Source organism: Pleuronectes platessa, chromosome 9, assembly GCF_947347685.1.
Source record: "Pleuronectes platessa chromosome 9, fPlePla1.1, whole genome shotgun sequence".
Taxonomy (NCBI): domain Eukaryota; kingdom Metazoa; phylum Chordata; class Actinopteri; order Pleuronectiformes; family Pleuronectidae; genus Pleuronectes; species Pleuronectes platessa.
Window position 1 is genome coordinate 14,324,396 of NC_070634.1, and position 21,921 is coordinate 14,346,316.

A 21,921-nucleotide genomic window follows, 5' to 3' on the forward strand; every position below is an offset into this window, starting at 1 on the left:
ATGACCACTTTATCATCATACTGTATATACATGTATTGATATCAGATACTTCAGGATCATTATCCAGATTTGCAACAAATTGCATCTTTTCATAGATATTAACACTGTACATATGCCTGTTTTTTCATTGAAGACTATGATGAAAGATGAAACTCTTTAATTAATCATTAAAAAAGTAAAAAATATATAAGAACATATATTCTGTATTTTATTTAAAGTTGAGTATGTTTTGCCTGCGCTTGCTTCAACTGCTCTGCTGGCCTTTCCCTGTTATCATGAGGCGAATGTGTTAACGTGTACTGGTGTGTTCGTTGCGTGTGTATGTGTCTGCATGTGTGCACTGATTGATGCCTTCCAGGGCAGTAGCGTGATTGAAACACCTCCTCACCATAAAGCTGTCGTGTGCGTGATGGAGTCGCTGGGTCATTTTATGCATCACACCTGTCCCCCTTCCTCCCCACGCTGACACCCAATCAAATAGGAAAATGGGCATATTTGTTTTCCTGGCCTTGAGAGGGCTTGTGCGGAGGGTTGTATTTTTACGTGTGTGTGTGTGTACACGTGCAAGTGGACGTGTGTACATGTAAGCGTGTGTTTGTAAGTGAGTTTTGGTTTGTGATACTCACTCACACATGAAGAAATAAAGACTGAAAGAGCATGATAGATAGAAAGAACAAGGGAGAGACCTGAGAAAGACAGAGCAGTAGTGGTTAACAATTAAAGATGGAATTCTTAAATATAGAATGTCTATCTTTGTCAAGTTATACAACCTACTTCAAAAAACAGCAAAACGGGGTGGAAAATAAATACTTAGTTACTAAAGTAGTGCATTCACAGACACAAACTTTCACTCAAGGTGTTCCTGAGATTTTGTGTTCATAAGGAAAAAATATATACTTTGTAAGATCAGAGCTTTGACATTCAAAATCCAAGCACTTCATCCTTGATTCAAATTGAGCATATTGAAATATAGTTTTCCAAAGAATACACAAACATTTTCTCACATAGCCGACTAGAATGATGGGGGAAACAAAACCATACTCTAATGCAAACATCTTGACTGAATATTGTATGATCGACCTGTACTACTGACTCACTGTAAAATAGAGCAAACCTGTGAGCTGAGAAACATTTGGGAAACCAACCGCATATCTAAAAATAACCCTGAAAGGCCCCTGGAATAATGACCCAGGCTGGCTGCTGCAGTGTCTAAGGCTGGCAAGACAAACGACATCCATTCCTGCTCGGTGCCTTTAATCAGCTTGTGATAATTAACGCCACACTCCATTGGCCAAACAAATATCTTTGTCAAGGTGTTAGTTGCTGTACAAGTTTTTCTCCTGTTCTCATAGACAAGATAACAAGCAGTCTTTAATTGCCTTAATTCTGTGTAGTAGTAGTTTTATAGACTTTACCCTGCGCTGTGTGCGGCTCTCGACACCTGTTGTTTCCTTTGCGTCTCTCTCTTTCCTCCCTTCCCAACAAGTACATCAAATATTCCATCATGTTGGTGAGCAGTGGTGGTGGCATCAGACTTTAATAAGTGAATGACCTTGTGGGATTGCAGAGGGGATAGATTAAGTTTGCCTTCCCTACTGGCAGAGGCAGCCACCTCTGTGGGGTTTCTTATCGGGAGCTTTACTTAATTACCTGCTTTAATTCCAACATTCCCTAAAATGACCCCTCACCACGATGAGACAAGCTGTTTTAATTACACAAATGAATACGTTGCTTATCGGGCGGGATCAGCGCTCTCGTTTGTCACAGTAACAGTTAAGGATGCTGATGATCACATTATCACTGACTTTTTCGCCACACACAGAGGAAGGAGGCAGCTGATGCTATCTAGTTACTGTTTGCCGCCGTACTGTAGAGATACCGACGATTACAAAAGACCCATTAGGCACAGCCGACATGTCCAGTTAGTCACATTCTAACCAGATGAGTGCCACAATGAAGCTATGTGTCCCAGAATTATAGCCGAAAGGTAGGGGAATTTGGATGAGTTGAAAGAGATAAAATGTGGAAAAGGGAAAAGTAAAACTACACAAAAGAAAACCTATACCAGCTATTCCCTAAGTTACCGACAGTGGCCGGCTTGTTTATGGTAGTTATATAACAACATTTTAGAGTGTACAGAGGGTTCCTGTGCAGCACTGCCTGACCAAATTTAATGGGAGAAATGTCAGAGAAACCATTATACCAGCAGGGGTACGCACAGCCCTATTACATATGGCTGCTGGCTGCTAATGTGTATTAGCAGGAGACAGAGGAAGCAAGGTGAAGATAAGTGATTTTGCAGAAGCTGGCTAAGTAGGACAAAGGAGGGAGGGAATGTGTTCAGGAGGGTGAGACAAAGAACACCGATCAGCAGTGGACACAACCAGGACCAGAGTGGAAACATTTTTTTAGTTAGTTAGTCATTTGCTGTGTAAAAATGTGAAATGCAGGCTTAAATCTCAGTGCAAAGTTAAGACTCCAGTCTGAGAGCTTGAGGTCACAGATGGACACCATCCGTCTGTCTGTCTGTCCGTCCGTCCATCCATCCATCCGTCCGTCATCCATTGCTGGACAGATCACCTAGCGTATCATAAGACCAACATACAGACACAAACAACCATTCAGACAATTTAAAAAGCCTGAACTGCATGTATTTGGACTTTTGGAGGAAGCTGGAGTACTTGGTTAAAAGACAGTGATACAATGAGAACTTCACAAAGAAACGCCCTGGTTAGAGGTCGAGTTCAAACCAATAACCTTTTTGTTGTCAGCGATCAGTACTAACCATTCCACCAACAGGCCACCCACCTATCCACCTACCCATCTATCAAAACCTTACAACCAACACAGGAATGCTAGAGCATCTAAGCACACAACCCACTAACACAAGGTGACAGAGGTATTTTCTGTCATTTAATTATTTAGTGAGTATTGAAGGCTGCTGTTGGCAGAATTTGTTAGTTTGCTGTGTTTGTGTCTGTCAGCAGCAAAAATCCTAACACTGTATTTTTTGACAAGAAAGGGGGCACCTTGCCCAGCCAAGGAATCCCAATTGCAATGGAAAAAAACAGAGTAGGATGCCTCACTGCCAAAAACATTAGCTTTCATTCTTTATTTAGGCCTTTGTCAAACTTTCAGTGGTACTTCACTCGCCCGTCCACTCTTTTCAAGAGCTCACTGGCCAAGTTTTGCCACTCAATGCCTGTGGTGCAGGAGTGCGCTGATGTTAAAGGAGCGAGGAGGCTCCTCAGCTTGCTCTTTGACAGTCCCCTTGAACTCTGTGGCCACAGTGGTAGAGTGGTTTGATGAGTGGGCAATCTGTGATTGCCAGCTGCTGGTCTGGCAAGGGGAGCTGGGAAGGTGCCAGATTGAGTGAAGACCCAGTATACAAACAAACACACTAAGTGAAATGTGAATGTATGCTGACACTCACACAAATGATTGGCCCATACCAACATGCATACCCACTCACCCACTAGGAAAATGTGCATGCACTAGTCTGTATTGACAAACATACAACAAGCCTGACAGAGCAAATAATCTCAAAATTAACACCAGTCCCATCCGGACATGTCCTGAAGGAGACTGGTGCTCATTGCTAATTCCTTCTGGAGTAGTCCCAGTTTGTGTGGCCTAGTGTGTACATGTACTTCACTATTTAAATCTCAGGCCCACGTCAAAAAATCATAACACATTGGAATCCCTACCTGGCCACCGAATGCATCAAAAAACATTTTTATTTATATATTCATTCATTGATACAGACAGCTGAATAGAATGCATCACTGGGTCCCCATACTTTGACACTATAGATCTGTATCTCCATTGCTTATACTAGCTTACCTCTGGGCCTCGAACATGCACATGCCAGGCCCTAAGCCCAGAGATTACTTCTCCTGATAAATATTCTTTCAAACAACATTCAGAAAGATATAAGCATCTACCAGAACATCTACTAAAGTCTTCTAAGAAATTGAAGTATTGAAAAAAGAAAGTTTTTGTGTTGTGTGTTGTTGTTCTTGTGGTCAGCTTTGCAGATATGATTCCATAGCCATGCAACCATTGTGGCTTTAGGGACGACAATGATGGTTTGTCCCTTTGTCCGTTCACCCATTGGGCTGAAGTGGAACCTGGATGGATACCATGAAACTAAGTTCAAACATTCATGGTGGAGCATGGTACAAAGTAAATCTGTTTACTATATCATATGAGCACCACAACTAAATAAGGAGCATCCGATTATCCTGCCCTTTGACAGACAACAGCAACATGAACACTAGTTTTTGCCCAATGCATATTCAGATGTCATCAACCTGTGGATCTTAACTAGATTAGAGGTTTGTGTGTTGACATTCATGGCATTCAGACGGAGCGGGGGGCTTTCTGGCTGATTGCGCTGACATGTCAGCTGATAATTCAGGAAGTAGAAAACGCATGAATAGATTGGACGGCATTGTTCTCTAAATGACAAGATCTGTCTTCCCCTCCACCTCCCTAATTATCTTCTTCAGTTATAATTACAAGTGTGAAGGTCCAGAGGACAGCGACTGTTGTGTTGTACTGTCTGCTCGCTGAAGTAAGATGAGATAGGCAGCAAGATAGCGGCTGTTAATGAAGGTTACTGTCTGCTGTTTCAAAATAAAGAGCATTAATTATGAGAATGATGCACAATTTACACGAATCACTCTGTGTCATAACATTAAATTAGAAATTCTACTGTTTACATCTGCAAATGCACTGATGTATACTACTGAATGATATAATAGTAGCAAAATAGCAGAATATCCATCTTTACTCAGTGTTTTCCACAGAATTAATCAAATCTATGGCGGTAAAGAGGATGCACATGCACATGCAAAAAGGAGTGACAGACACGCTCTCGCGTGAGAGTCAGAAAACCATTGCCAGCCACAACTGCAGCTGAATAAACTACTCTTGACTGTCTATGTGGACGGTAAAAACCTTATGGACCATAGCGCGAGTATGCTGTAGCGGGTGTACACGGTAGCAAGAGTACACAGTAGCCACACGAGCAAACAAGGTGAGAAGTGCAGAGCATTTTTGGTTCATTATGAAACCGTGGCTTGGTAATTAATGGGAATCACTGTATATCCCTTCTCCTTTGAGGGTCGTGGATGGGGCAGGGCCAACATACAGAGGGAAACAACCATAAACACTCTCAATCGCACCTTCGGTCAATTTAGATTCTCCACTTAACCTAACCCCAATCTGCAAGTTTTTGGACTGCAAACACAGGAGAGGTTCTGCTGAGACTCTTGACATAAGGCAACAGTGCTAGCTGCCCCACCATCAGCAGACTATGATCATTTCAAATATACTGGCATAAATGCTGCAAAGTTGTCTTTCAGTTGACAGTAATTGTTCTTCAAAATCCACAACGACAGTTGGGATACACTGGAGAATTTCATTAAGAATAGTGATGATAGAGAACACTGACTGACCTGGGGGTCTTTAAGCAGCCTTGTAATTCTCTCTTAATGAAGCCGATGAATAAATGATTTGAGACGCTCTGCACGAGGAGACTGATCCCCCGTCATCATGTCTCTGCAGGGCTAGTCCAAACCTCAGGGGAGTCCTCCTCCTTCCTCCTACCCTCCACCTCCTCCTTTATCCTTTAACACCCACATCTTTGCACCTACTTCCTCCCTTCCATTAGTTTTTCTCACCTTATAACCCTCTGCCACCCCCTCCGGCTGACACACATCCCTCTCTCCCCTCCACACTGTCAGTGATTCTATTCTCCTCTAAAACATATATTTCTGGACTGTGGGAGTTCGCAGACAGTGAAGGCCACTAACAGACTCCGACTGACTCATTCCATCATAAACAACTGGTGGGTGTCGGCGTTCTGGTGGCCCTCCAGTTTCAGGCTCATTCCTTTTGATGCTGATTGTTGTTTTCCCTGTTATTGTTTTTCTTCCCTGTGACTTGAGATTGAGAGGGGGGGGGGGGTTAAAAGTATAACTCTCTGAGATCAGGCAATCTTACTCTCTGGGCCAGAAAACAAAGATGACAGCAATAAAAAGGAGAACCAATTGCTCTTTCATTTCATTTCCACTGGGAAATCATGCTAAGGAAGGAATAAAGGAGCTATAATAATAAAGTTTAAGAAAAAAAGCCTATGGCTCTCCATTCCCTACGCAAACCAAGAGAAGTGGCCACTGTGGACAGCACAGTTGCTCAGGGTCACACACGTTATTGGAGGGAAGGTGAGAGGATGTGCAGCAAGTGGTGTAAAAATCTGAAAGACATTAAAGCATTACCAGCATTCATGCTTTTAAGTAGTTGAAATAGTCTCCTTTCAATTTTCTTCTGTTTCATGCAAATGAAAAGAAGAAAATGGATACAAAATGACAGACGGGAGAGGATGGTGCTGGGAGTTACCTGTGAACCATCCACGGTATTCAGGTGAGCTATTAAGATATGAAACTGCCCTGAAAAGCTGACGCTAATAATTAAAATATTTCTACTTAACCAGTGTATTTTTAACAGTGCATCATTCTATGCTGTGACATCGTTATATTGCTCATTACAGTGGCACACAGTGCAGCTATCTCCGCATGAACATCCGAGTTAATGGGCCACAATAAAGACACCACTGTCTTCATTTTATGGCTCAGTTTTCTAATGGCCTACTTGGCTGTCTTGCCTACTCTCTCAAAGGAGTCATCTAGGTCTCTTTAAGACCCCTGATATTCTCAACGCACTCTCTGCTCCTGGCCTATGTCTCCCCTTAATCCATTCTTGCAGTCTTCTTCGTTCCATATCCTCCACCCTCTATTCCTGACAGCTACAGGCAGCCTGTCGCTAGCCCTGGGCCTTCTCCTTCTCCTTTAGTTTCATTAGCGGGCCCCAGATGCTTAGCTAGTTATGAAATTATGAAGGGCCAAAGCCAAGCGCCTCCAGATGGGACCAATCTATATTCAGATGAGCTGTTTCCTCACATTCAGAGCAATCCCACCCTGATGTCCTACAGTGTCGTCAGCAAACATGCTGACAAACACAAACACGAGCGGGTACAACCAGATGCACACATCACCGAGGAGGCCATGTGCACATGTTGAGTACACACCCAAGGCAAAAACACACACACAGCTTGGGTGTGTGGCACCTCTCTCTCTGTCTCTCCCCCTCTCTCTCTCTCTCTCTCTCTCTCTCTCTCTCTCTCTCTCTCTCTCTCTCTCTCTCTCTCTCTCTCTTGGAAACAAAAGCTTAGCTGCTGGACGGTGTTCACGCTGCTCACCTGAGTTGTTACCATGTATTAAGCAGTGGACAGAGACACAGGTTTGTTTCCCTTCCTTCTTACATGGCCATTTTCTGAGTGAACAGAGAGACTGATGATTGAACAGTGGCCTCTCTCAGATGACGTCAATCAATGGGGAAACCACCATAACAACATGAAGGCTAAAGGCAAGTTTGACACTAAAATACAAGATGATTATAAGGTGATGAGAGCTCAATTAATGGCAACTTCCTATGTCACCCAGAGGGGATTTATCTGTGCACAAACATATGCCCAGAATGATTAGATTGTAATTTGAGCTACTCTATGTAAATATATTGTATAAACAATAACCAGATAAGAAGCCTTTGAGCAAGCACTGGTGCAATAAAGGGCTAATATATAACAATGTACCCTTGATGTTATAGTGGGATGTATATAATATGGATAACTGAATTGGCTTGAATGAAATGAGGGAAGGGGTAAATCATTACTTTAGCAACATGTCATCTCGATACCTCCTCTCTTTTTGTTCATACATCTTTTCGTCTTGGAACTTTAGCTCTGCTGCAGTAATTAAATCAGAGTTTTGAGACAGTCCAATCCCCTGAACTTCACACACCATTTCACTGCTCACATCTCTGACACCCAGTCACATCTGAGAAGCAGAGAGGAGACCCATTTCAATACAATCATACAAGCAACACATCCACAGGAGTGTCTTGACACACACACCCACACACACATACACACACATACACACACACACACACACACACACACACACACGCACACACACACATGCACACACGCACACAGATTTAGATGTAGAAACAAAGTAGGATGCTCAAATGACAGCTAGCTAAAGCAAAGGGTTGAGAGCTAATGGAGGTTGGGCGTATGTGTCTATGTCTCTACAAACTTATGCTGATATATATCTACGCAAAGAGAGCGGACGTATAAAAACACGGACGACGTTGGAGGAGGATGAGGGATGAGTGCAATTAAAAGGACGAGAAGGATTTCTTTGGAAAAATCTGTTTTTCCAAAGAGAGAGTCGACAGTTTTGTGGGGCTGCCAAGCACGAATACTGGCCGTGCTGAGGCATCTGTGGAGCTGGAACCTGCTTAACACCACTGTTGACTTAGCTGAGCCATCTGAATTCATAACAGTGTCTGACACACGCAGAGAAACACACATAGACACTCTTGCATGACCATCGCGATCAGTTTTTAGATGTTTTTTGGGGCCATTTAAGGGCAGTAGAAGTCGCCACATTCTCCTACGATCCAGAAATATCCCTCAAACAAAGGCTGCCTTCCTGCGTCATCTGAAGCCATGCACAGAAGTCGAAACATGTGGTAAAAAAAAAATCATTCATAACATGTCACATTTCAGTTTGGAGATTGTCTTGACTATTGGATGATTGATATTCTTTGGCTTCCCTTTTAGGGAGCAGTCATGTCGACCACTTTTGTTCAAAGTTTATGGTCTTGAGTTGTTATGCAGAGTCATAAACATATTCCTAAATGCACCTATGAAGTTAATATTTCATGTAAATATGTCGCTGAGATACCTATAATTCCGTAGATGGAATGAGGGTGACCCCCTCATTTTGTTGAGCACGCCCAATTATCACAGAACGCACTCACAGCATGCAGACATCACTGTTAGACAGAGTATGCAAAAACCTGGTATGTGGTGAGGAGTCTATTTGTCTAAAAAATACAAAATAGCAAGATTTTTATCTCGTGCCACCACGGGCCTACGCTAACAGCACATTGTGCAGTATTCAGGAGAACAGGCTGTCTGAACACAGAGGGGTGAAGGTGAGGTCTTCGGCCGACAATACTAAAAGCAGCCGCTGACTTTAAGTACAGTAATCAGGGGACTGTTGGCTGCAGAAAAACTGCAACGCCTCACCTAGTTCATTATAAGATGACACAACCAATTTGTACCTCTGCCTGCTGCAATCTACCAAATCTCCCCTGACAAAAGCATTTAGATTAGAGCACTTTCAGGGAGGGCAGCGCTGACATGCGTACCCAGCCTGTAAAAGGGGAAATGAAGTGCCTTTTTAATTCTCCTCCAGGCAAACATAAAACTGTCCAGGTAAGTCATTTGTGGGTTGAATGGAGAGCCAGAAGCAGGTTGCCTCTCTGTCACAATACCTCTCTCTCTCTCTCTCTCGCTCTCTCTCTCTCTCTCTCTCTCTCTCTCTCTCTCTTTCTTTCTTTTTTATCTACCCGTTCCTCTACAGGAAACGGCACAAACACACGCTATAACTCACACACACATCCTCATTCTCATCTATTAATCTATTTGTTAGATTTTCTCCCATTATTTTCTGCCACATAATCCTCTTTCACTTCCTCTGGCAGCATGCTAATGAGTAAAGGAAGCATCACATGCAGTTGACTGGGCTGTATCGTGCTCTCTTCCTCTCTCGCCGGTTTGTCCTACGCAAAAAAAAATAAAGATGGAGTGGCGATGGAGAGAGGTGTTATTTCAACTGATAAAACAGAACTCTGTGGGATTACTTTCCTCTCTCAAATCTTTAAAAACAACTGGAGTGAGGCAGAAAGGGAATCACTTGCCCCCCGGAACATGAACAACACTCCACATTTTGGCGAGACTAACCAAACCATGTTCACAGCTTCAGTACACCAGGTACTCCCTTCGTCTCCTTCCAAATATTCACTCAGATTCACACATCACTCCATTTCCTCTCAGCAGTCAAACCAGTGACAGATCATTTGGTGTGTGTGTGTGTGTGTGTGTGTGTGTGTGTCTCACTTTCTCCTGCACTTGGTTTTTATTAAAAGATTTTGTCCGTCTCCCTTATCACATAGGCAATGTTGACAGAGAAGGAACATCATATATAACATTTCTTTAATCTAAAAATCTTATATAAAACCCATAGACTGTCAAATGATTGCTACTGCTCCCACTCCAAAATGAGACTCAGAGCGAGAGGCAACAGCACAGGACATTGTCTCTGTTTTTAAATTAAACACGCACGCGCCCATGCAGATATAGGGGCCGCAGGCAGGATATACTGGTAATAATATTACGTTACAGTAAAAGATCCTAGTAAAGCTGTGAAATTGAGAAACGTGGATGTGAAACGACAGTGAAACTACTCTTGGTCTCATGAGGAAGACGGTGAACGTTTTAAACCTTGGCTGACAATCCGTCTCCTTCCTTTAGCCTCATATCTAGGAATTATCACCACAGGGAAATGAGCAAAGGGGGAAATATGTGGGGCAGACAGATCCGGTGCTGAATAGCAACATGAATTGGTTGCAATACAAGTCAACAACCAGAAAGGGAATTTATTCATTTCAATACATTGTGTTTTAATAGTAAACAAGCAACTCACACCACTGGGACTCCTGCTGCAGCAAATAACACTTGTTATTATGCACATGAAGACAGTGTATAATTGTGGTTTGTCTTGTTGCAGCACATCTGTAGGGAGCCAGAACATTCGTGTTTACACTTCCTCTGCGAATACCTCTGTTACGTGTGTGTCTATGTGACACTGCTGATGACGGTAAAGCCTCAAATGATCTCCGACGGCAAACCGGGGGTCGCTTGATGTTTTTATGAAGCAAGTCTGTTTGGAAATGAATCGTTAGTCTCGGTTTTATTGCTCAAATCACCCGAGTCAGTCCTTGTCCTGTTTGCCCTTAATTAACAAGCGTTCAGTTCTCCTATTAATTAGCACAAGCTATTAGCTATTTTACATCACTCTTCATTTGTCGACAATTAAAAGGTCTATTATTAAAAGGCGCTCCACATGGTTAATTGTGCAAGTGGCTCAGCGGCAGGGAGGGAGCGGGGAGAGGAGAACGCCGACTCGCTGAACGCGGGGAGGAGTCAGCGCGGGGCTCTGCTGTGGTTGACACAACCTTTACAGTCTGCCTGTCCCTGACACTCTGTCACAGAGAGAGAGAGAGGCCGTCCCTCTCACTACTGTCACACTGTGTTTGGATTCAGATGGACAGCATGGCAGGGTGGCAGTACGGTTGGTGTTTGTTGATATAGGAGGTTTCTTTATAGAACTTGAACTGTGGGACTTCAGTTCAGCTGGTCGTCATCACTCCTGCTGTAGCATTTCTACTTCACTTAATCGGTGTCTCTGTTTAAATTTCCACTCAGAATGAGAGGCACTTTAAAATATAATGAATGTAAAAAGTAGGGATGCACCGATTTATCGGCCGAACATCGGTAGCGGCCGATATTCGCCTAGTTAACTGATATCGGCTTATCGGTAACAAACTTGACTTTCACCGATATCATTGGCCGATGTTCATATTTGTGGTAAAACCGCTGGGCACGTGCCGCGGCTGGGGGAGCAGTCCCTCCGTCGCCCTCCTCTCCGCGCCGCCGGAGGCTCAGTGTGCGGCACCGGGAGGTCCTCATCCGGTGGCACCTCACGGCGCCGGCGCGGAAGGCGGGCCGTTGGAGGGGACTGGGTACGCGGTCAGCGGCGGCCACTCTGGACGCGTGTCGGGCCCTTCTCGCGGATCACCTCAGCTACGGCGACCGCTGGGGGAACCCTCCGGCTGGCGCCTAGCAGCTGACTGAGAACTGGTGCGGACCAGGGGAATCCGACTGTTTAATTAAAACAAGCATCGTGAAGGGCCACGGTGGGTGTTGACGCGATGTTATTTCTGCCCGACACTCAAAACAGGTAAAACTGAGGAGGGCTTGTTAAGTTATCCTGACTCACGCAGTGTAACTTGGCGCAAAAAGTATGAGCGTAGCGTCTGTTTAAGTATTTTATTCTCATGTGCACCGGCTCTATTCATCCGTCTCATGCACAGGTAACAAGGGAATTGACAACATACGTTATACACACAGAAGCCGTAACACATCTAATAAACGGGCAATACTGCTACCGTAAATCAATGAGAAGAGCGTTCTCTATAATGATACTTTAACAGGGCTGTTTTAGACAGGGTAAAAAGGTGCTGTTTTAAATTATCCTTGTGGTATTTTGACCAAAATATGTTACAGACATTTCATTAAGATCCCAAGGAACCATTTCAACTTGCGGTAAAATGGGCCTAATATGCCTCTGTTAAATAAAGTTTAGTTAAATCAAAGATTGTTTCATAAATCTGATTCAATTTGTGCTCATTAAAAGATAAGAGTGATGAATAGTGCTTTTTAAATAATGATTTAATTATTTTTCTGGCACAAAAGGGTGAATGAATAACAACAAAAAGAAAATAAACAAATATCGGTATCGGTATCGGCTATCGGCCAGATTGTTATTTCAAATATCGGTATCGGTATCGGCCAAGAATTTCCATATCGGTGCATCCCTAGTAAAAAGATTAGCGTCAGTTCACCGTTTAGCATCAAATGTAAGGTGGCCAATATCAATAAATTTGTATCACATTACTACTCTTTGGTGTTTTATTGTGTATTTTGTCTCATTGTTTGTTGTTTTCTTGTAAGCAATGACAGAGTTAATATCTGGGATATTTAGCTGCTTTTCTAGATAGTGGGAGGAAGTTGAGACACCTTATCCATCTTTATATAGAGTCTATGTTGTCACTTAACAGCAGACAAAGTTAGTGACTACCTACTACTGTGTATTCACAGTGGATATAAGAAAAAGGACTGATATAATTACTGCTGAGAAGTTACCAAGATTGCAATGTCAAGTTTTAAATATGTTGTTCATTACTAAGCAGTTTTGTCTGCCCTTAAGTAGCCAAAACATATGTTATTTGAGGTTCACAATGGAGCTGAGGGTTTGAGAATAATAAGGGTTTGAGAATTATAAACAAATAAATATGTGGACAAAGAGGAGATAACTGTTCACCAGAGCAAAATTCTCCTGAAATCAGTAATAGAAAAAGTGAAATAAGTAAAGCGTACAGAGATAAAACAATTGAACTTGTTTTTCTAAAAACAGGGAAAACAAGTTGCTATAAGAGACATGAGAGAGAGAACTCAAGAGGACGAGCAGACAGGCCTGGAAACAATGTAAAGACAGACAAAGGTGAGCGATGCGAGACACACAGAGCAGTGGTGGTATCCTCTCTCTTTCCCTCTCCCTGCCTCACCTCTCCTCACCCCTAGACCTCTGCCAAGGCTTAACAAGTGGCAAGGGAAGCAGGCAGGCCGGAGCTGCGCTGATTGACAGAACAATTACTGCTAACACGCACCCCAGTGGAGAGGCAGACATCTCCAAATAGAATTTCACTATATGCTGTTGCATCACACGCTTACAGGAAGGATTTTGGTAGGAAAGTGCTTGACGGACCAGCAGACCGACGGACTTACTGACTAATGGATGGACGGACTGGCTGACAGCCTCCCCCAGCTTAGAGCGGAACACAACTGCTTGAGAAGTGCTCCCCTGCTTTTGTTGCCTCCCACAAATAATAGAAGAAGAAGAAAAAAAGAAAAACCAGCGTTTTACCCTTGATCAAGGTTGGCTGCTTGTAACTTCAGAGGCAGTGTTTGGCAACCAATTTCCTCCAACTCTGACTGTTCATCTGTTAGCTCAGTTAGAGGTGTAGCTATTTTTATCCTCACACCTACTGACTGGCGAAGGAGTGGAAAGTTAATTAGAAGAGACACCACACATCTGAACATTTCCAATATGTTATGCATCACAGATATAATAAGCTGGAAATGATGTGAAGACATGACTTTTAGGTAGTGACAAATCTGAATTACAAGTAAATTGTGATTTAATCATGTTATTCAACAGCTCAGCGTATACGATACAAATAAATGCTGTCACATAAGAGCTTTACATTTTTGCAAAGAGAGGATGGTGTGTTTTATTTAACATCGGAAGATTCTGAGTTAGTAAATTGATTTGTATATCCATCAGCCTCTTGCGCTGGATCCTTTTCATCCTTTTTTAACATTGCATGCACATTAACAATCAACAATCGACTAATTTAGAAAATAATGTGTAAGTTTATTGATAATAAAAGTAATAAAGCCCTGATAAGTTCTGCTCTGCACCACACGGGACTCGGTATGAGGCATCTGTTGGTTGATGCAGTCAGACTCACGCAGCCATCCTGGCCATTACCCCGCCCCATGGCAGTCCGGCCTCCAGCAGCTGCATTACACCACGCTCCCTGAGTTTCTAATTAGCTTATCTCAGAAAATAAGGATGCTGGGCAATTCTTTGCTCTAGCAGTCTAACAACAAGCAGACTGCAGGGAGTGTGGTTGGCACCTAGTGTCACCAAGGGGGCTGTTATCGTCGACAGACTCATAGAAAAAAACGAAATGTTCACGCTCTTACCTCGGTCTCAGAAACTCTTTGACTTTTCTCCATTTCATAGCGTTTTTTCCCTCCTTCTACTTAAAGTCAATTACCAATCACGAGGGACAGTTTACTTCCATAGATTTCAGTCGGGGACTTATCTAATTCCCCTTCTTGGTGCCAAAAATAAACCAATCAGTATAGAAAATATGAAGCTCCACTTTCTATGTGGATGGAGTTGATCAAATTTAGTTTGACTTACTTTTTCACATTCTGATCATTGACACAGGCATCAGTCGGTCTCCCATTTCAAAAAGTAATGCAATCCCTTTTAATTAGTCAATCCACTATTCATTATTTATCATGTATATAACGCCTAGCCGTGTTTAAATGCCAAATAATACAGTAAAGCTCTGTCAGCTCTGATGTCTCCTGGCTGGAGGGGGGAGTCAAAGAGTGAGGGATGTGAGAGAAAGGGATAAAGGAAGGAGGAGAGGATAGATCCCTCCACCTGTAGCTGTGAACGTCCTGCAGGACTGTAATCTGCCAGTTGTCTCTCACTGAGACGTCCAGCTTAGCCGAGGCCAGCCAAGCCCCGCAGCCTCCAGCGTCAAAAGATGCTGGGACCCCAGGACATGAGGCACCTGCACGGGGAGATAAAGGCTTCAACTCCTGAGCTAATACTGACGATTCTTTTGATAGATATAGACGTGGGGTGGTGGCTGCAGGGCGGTGGGGAGAGAGGGGGAGCAATCTTTTTCAGCTCACTCTCTCATTCTCTCCTCCCTGTCTACTTGTCTCAGTAATCTCTCTTTCTTGTACTTTGTGTTTTTCTGCCTCCACCCTCTCTCTGTCTGTTTCTCTTCAAATCTCCCTCGCTTTCTCTCTCTCTCCCTTTCCATCGCCCCCTCTCTATCGGTACCTGCGTTATCCTGTCCTGTGTGAGTTTGGATGAGACAGGCGAAGCTCTCCACGCTCTGCCTTTTTATTTATTCCATATCTGTAACTGTCAAAAAGAAGATTGCTACTTTAGGAGCTGTCTGTGCTTTGTTGTGCTCACGGAAAGTCAAACAGAAGTGGTTGTGTTAAAAGCATCTTGACCACTTTGTGGGGACACAAACAATGTCAGCTGTGGTCTGGGGAGCCCCAGACAGTTGGAAATGGCTCTACACAAGTGCATGAGACGCGATGCCTCTTAAATGGCACAGCGCTGAGAGGAGCGGTTAAAAGAGTATTAGCCTGAGGAGGTAAATGGAGTCGGGCCTCGGCGACATTACCTCCCATTGTGTCTGTCACTTAAATACCTATTTATGAGAGCTTAGTGAAACATAAACATGCCCAGAGTTGCATGATTAGCATATTAAGAAAAGCTTTGGGACCCGAATGACCCAACGAGTCTCCTGTACGACCTAACCCTTTACACACTAAAGATTATTTCGAATGAGAAGTCAAGACCATTCAGAATAATCTGGGACAAAAATTACTGGGCAGAAAATGACTATCTGAGTTAAATTACCACAGCTTCAAAACACATGGATAGAAACGGGGACTAGTGTTGGTTTGTGTTGTAGCACTGTCCACACAGTAGCTTAACTGATAGTGTAACATTCACCTGAGATATAACGCCATTTTCAAAGCAAGCACTCGCCACCTTCACCTTAAATAAACTGTTGGCAGGATGAAACAACAGCAGTGGCCCTGAGACAAATTTGTATCTCCACGAACACCACAGAGAAACAGTGCAAAACTGCAGCTATACAGGACACAGAGAGAGAGTGAGGCGACCGAGCTGAGCTGCGTAGTGGTGCATTGCACAGTATCACATGCAGCAGTTCATCTTTCCTGTCTACGGTGTCGTGCCCATTGTCTCTTCTCATTAGCCTGCGACCAGCACGCTACGACATGGTTGGTGCTGGCGCTAGGCTAGCAGACGCACACAGCTCGGGGTGGCAGATGCCGGGCGTTTCTGCTGATGCCCTCCATCAACTGATGACAGATGTCAGGGCTCCTCTTGGACGGACTCGACCCACTGGATACACCAGCCTGCACGGCAGACACAGTGCCCACCCCCACTGCACCAGCCCAATTCCCTCGTGCCACACCTACTAATTCCCACACAAATGCATACAAACACAGACACACATACACAAACACACACACACACACACACACACACACACACACACACACACACACACACACACACACACACACACACACACACACGCAGACACGTGTTTGTTTCCATCAGTCAAGCGTTATTACATCAGACAGCCGTCATACTGGCAACCAATGGATCACATGCTAATGTGCCCGGACGCATCCACTCAGGAAAATATAAAGTATCAGTCTTTAGAGACTGTGTGTGTGTGCAGGAGTGTGTGTGAGGAACGAGAGGGAGGGAGAGAGAGAGGGACTGTGGTGTGTCGAACAGAGAAGAAAAGTTGTTGCATAAAGTACCACAATGAGAATTTTATAGAAGTAATATTAACAAAGTAAAGAACAAATCATTCACATTGAAATCAAGCCCATAGAAGAGCTCATGCAGTTGGCCTACTTACCATTTAGGTCTGCTGGTGGACTTCACCACAGGAGACATGCCATCTCTGTACAGGCTCTTGGTCTTGGAGAAGTTGACCACATTGAAAATGACTCTCTGAAAAACATTTAAAAACATTGGTTAGACATTTAATTCACAAAGCATTCGACTACTACTAGCACAAACTTACGAGCAACACAGCAAATTCATATCACGTTTATCAGAGGTTTGCTGTGATAATGCAGGTGTGCACCAACAAAGCCAGAAGACAACAAGACTGCAGGGTATCAGGCGTGTTTACGTGTTTAATAGGAAAATCGTAGAGTTCAAAGACTTCCAGGAGCCACTGTTAATATTTGGTCCTGAAGGTTAGAATCCAGCTAAATGTTTGAAGCAAAACAGACATAACAATAATTGTAATACATTTTTTTATTTAACAATATTACTTAAAAACTACTTTTCCGATTTCTATTAAATTGTCTGTGGGGTAGGACGTGACCCAAGGAAGAAGCCGTACAATTTTGGAGTAGATCCAGATGGGCAAGTGGATACAGAACTTTTCTAAACTTTCTTTAACGTGACGTCACATGGTGTTTGCCTTGGCAGACGTAGATACTCTCTGAGCCTTTCTATTTGAGACTGAATCTGACCAACAAGTCATACCTTACAAAGCCCTATGCAGTGTATCATTAAAGGGCCAGAAATTGACTTTTTTTTTTTTACCATTTCCTTCTCATGTGACCAGGGAGTAGTGGAAATACATAAACCCCAAAAACTGCATAAGAAGCTCAGGCAAAGGTAAAAATGCCACAGCCACCGTGGATATCACCAACAAGCCACAGAATCCCTGCACATTAACATGACAGTGGGGAGATAAGGCAGCTTTAATGTCCTGCAGATGATCCCATGTTGCAGTAACTAAGTTCCTGATGGAAAGGCAGCAGCTCCGACGAGTGCTGGCCTCTAATCTGGGAGGACATTATGGTTCCTCCCAGAGGGATGCTAGCTGGCCCAAAACATTAAGCTTTGCCTGGAGCGATGGCGTCTGGCTTTCCACCTCCACCGGACCAAGGACTTTCTTTCTTAGCTTATATGTTGGTTGGAAACCCCGCCCCTCCCTCCTTCCTGCCACCTCCAGCAGCCGTGATTAGGATCAGAACAAGCAGGAAAATATGCAGAGAGAACTGAATAAATATATAGTTTAAAAAGTCAAATGAATGGCGATGGTAATACTGCGTTGAGGTAAATGAATCCTATTGATGGGGCATATCAAATTACCAAATAAGTCCAGGTGGTGGAAGTTAACTGGGTGCCACTGAAATCCTATTACAGACTCCCCACCCTCCTCTCCCTCCTTTTCTTTCTCGTCTCCCTCCCCCTCATCCATTTCTCCCCTTCTCGCCCGCCTAGCATCAGAGGAATGGGGATTGTGGATTGTGGCAGGCTGATTCAGACTTAGGTAAAATGACATCTAACTGATGTTGAGACTGGCAGCAGGCTCCTGTAGCAGGGAGATAAGACCATTGCTGCTGGCATTTCAATTACACTTTACTGCCCTGCACATCTGTTGCGAGAGCTACTTTTCAGCCTTTTCCCCTCAGGCAAATACAGCCTTACCCTGACTCCACTGGCTTTCTTTGACTGCACAGCCTCCTTCCTCATTCTTTATCCACAACAAATTCAGATTGTCTTCCTCCTTAGCTTCACTCTACCCACTGTTTGTAATCTATTTGTTCGGCCTGTTTAACTCAGAGGTAGCCGAGACTGGACAGATGACAGACACAGGGAAAAAGAAGGGAAAAAAGGAAATTGAATCGCAGGGAGAATGATGCACAATGCAAGGGTGGGAGAGAATCAAGCATGAAAAAAAGGTGCGGTTTCAAGGAAGACGTATAGGAGCAGAGGGGTTGAAGAGACAGGAGGGTGGTTGTGCAACAGAGATAAATATGGGAGGGACAGAGTTACTGAAGGTAGCAACAGAGGGAAGTGAGATGGGCTCTGGCTGGGTGGACAGATGTAGAGGAGACAGGCGGGTGGGCTGATAGGCAGGGAGGGAGGCACATGTCCTGTCAGAGTCTCTCCGTGACACCGACTTCACTGAAGCTAAACAGATTAAAAAAGAATCTCTGCATCTTGTGATTAAACATCACATCAGAAAGTCTGTCTAACAGGGCACAAAGAACTTTCATAAGCTTAAAAGCAACATAGGGAAACCCTGGACCATTGACTGAATCATGCGGTGCGTGTACAGGACATGTGTGTATGTGTGTTTGTGTGTGTATGTGTGTTATTGTATGTATTACCACTTTGAAGTTGTTTTATTCCTTCACAGGATCTGAGAGTAACATGTTTATTAGGTTTTTGTTAACCACTCATGCTTTCATATAGTTTAAACTGCTCAGTGCAAAATAGATACTGATCGATTACAACTAGTGACCTCTTTTAATGTTTTTCTCCCGTCCATATGTTGGTTTGTAAGCAAGATTACACAGTGACTACAGGACGGATTTTCATGAAATCGGTGGAAGGGTGCTGTGTAGGTTATGGAAGAACTTCTAAAATGTTTGTGCAGCTCAGGGGTAGAATTAATTTATTTGTGAGAGATAGGGCTTTTTGAACATTTTCAGATTTCTCAGACAATAATTGATGGATCCTGAGGAAAGAAATCAGGAATGTTGGTGGCACTATTGAGTGTGATTTGTTGTCAGGATCAAGTCAATTTAAATGTGGTTCCACAAGGGGACTGTTTAATTGGCTGTGGGGGCATGTCCTCTCTTAACCCCATTCTACTTTTGACTTTGTTGAGCCATGAACCCAGAATGAACTCTTTTAAAACAGGACACAAATACAAAGAGATCAGGCCCAACACTACCTGCAGTTACCTGTTTGGTGGCTAAAAATAGAATATTATACACCTTTTCATTTATTGACCCAGATTTCTTGTTTTGACTTATTAAGAAACATTCACCTTGACAATAAGGTAAGTGATAAAACTGGAGAATATAAACTAGGCACTTGTTTAACATTTAGCAGCATGCCTCTCCCCTAGCATTTCACCTTCTTCTAAAGACAATCCAGCTTCAGTGACTTTTGTGAGTCGTTTGTGGGATCAAACCCCAAAGTTGATTGGTAAAGCAGTGTATGAGCCCCAGTCAGTGGCCCTCTCAATGTGCCATTTTTGTCAGGATGAAGGAAATGCATGGCACGACACAAACCTAATTTGACCCTAGTATTTGAATCAACACCAATGAGGTTAAGATGACTGATTTTGGTATTTCCATTTCATTACATTAAATGCTTTCCATCTGCAGTGCTGGAAGAAGGTGATGTGTGTAGATGACCTGCATGACTGTGCAACACAACACAATCATGTCAGAGTACAGACACGTAAACACCACAGGAAGTGATCAGCACCATTGTTGTTGTACATGAGTTTCTCTGTTACCACTGCCTCTTCAAACAGACAAGGACGACAGGAGTCAAATTCTTTGTGTCTGTGTAATACTGTGACTTTCATGCTCTCTCTCTCTCTCTCGCATACACACACACACACACACCATACACACACACACACACACACACACACACGCACACACACACAGAGACATACAATTTTACTGAATTAAAATCAAGCAAACGCTGTAGGGCCAATTCTCCCGATCGTTAAAACTCACACTCACACGTAAGCAAGACCAATTTGGAAGCCTCCACATGTGCGCACGTTTGTGTGTGTGTGTGTGTGTGTGTGTGTGTGTGTGTGTGTGTGTGTGTTTGTGTGTGTTTGTGTGTCTGCCCTGGAAGATTTAATTAGGCTGGGAGCAGTTAGAAGAGATTAACATCCATGCTGTCTGAGCTGTCTTGTCTACAGAGCGTGTCAAAGCCCTACGCCGTCCCCATCACCGCTGAATGGCAGACTGGAACAGGTGTCTCTGTGGTGTCAACGCAGACACACACAGACACACACACACACACACACGCACGCACGCACACATACACACTATCTTCATACACACATAGACATAAATATAACATCCAAGTGTGAAACAAAGTGACAATTCAACATGAGATCATGTCAAAAGTAGAAATATTCTCAAACTTGAAAAAAAAAAGGCATTTTGTGCTTTTGGCGGAACTGTCTTTGGTCGACATAATCTCCCAACATGCCAAACTCAAATGAACCTTAATGGAGCAATAAATAGGATTTTCACTCTGTCACAGCAGTAAACAAATATAAAGTATCTACAAAGACTTAATGTAAGAACGGATCAAAATCAAAACCAATGGCCCAACAAATGCTGCCTACTGAAAATTTGAATCTTGAATTAAAGCGTTGCTTAACTGTCACAATTTTTTGTCTTGCAGATATTTAATCTCAAATTCACTGGGATTTATACTGTGAGTTGTACATCTGGAGTTAAAGCATAAATAAGGAGTCACATTCAAAGTCTGCCGGTGATTTTTGTCTGAATCACTAATTTCTAATCACAATCTCTTTGGCAAACATTAAACAGAATTCAGCAGCCAGCTATAGACACAGCTCTTGGCACTAAAATAGTCCTGCCGGTAGCACTTCGGGATAGGATTGCATTTAGGACCAAACACTGTCTTTTGATCTGCATCGATCCAGCATGTGGAAAGATAGCGTTGCTTCCTGGAAGAGGCCTCCATGAATTATTAAAGAAACCATTTCAAATGCGTTGTGAGAGACCTCTACACGGACTGAGCACTTTGTCCTGTTTGATGGTGAAGGCTGAATGGACTTGATTTTGAATGATTGAAAAAAGTAATAGTAGTCAAAGTTACTGGGTAGATAAAGTTCCCAAACCAATTTGGCCAGATAAGGGAAATATGTTTTCAGGTAGAAACACGATGGTGACTTCATTTAAGT

At 43.3% G+C, this 21,921-nt stretch overlaps 1 protein-coding gene across 1 annotated transcript in view; it reads right to left on the bottom strand.

The window, feature by feature from the left end:
* agbl4 (AGBL carboxypeptidase 4) overlaps positions 1 to 21,921 on the bottom strand; it is a 266,138-nt gene that overhangs the window by 143,940 nt on the left and 100,277 nt on the right. The window contains exon 4 of the mRNA XM_053430423.1: positions 17,056 to 17,150. Coding sequence (XP_053286398.1) covers positions 17,056 to 17,150 — 95 coding nt within the window. The remainder of the gene's footprint in view (positions 1 to 17,055; positions 17,151 to 21,921) is intronic.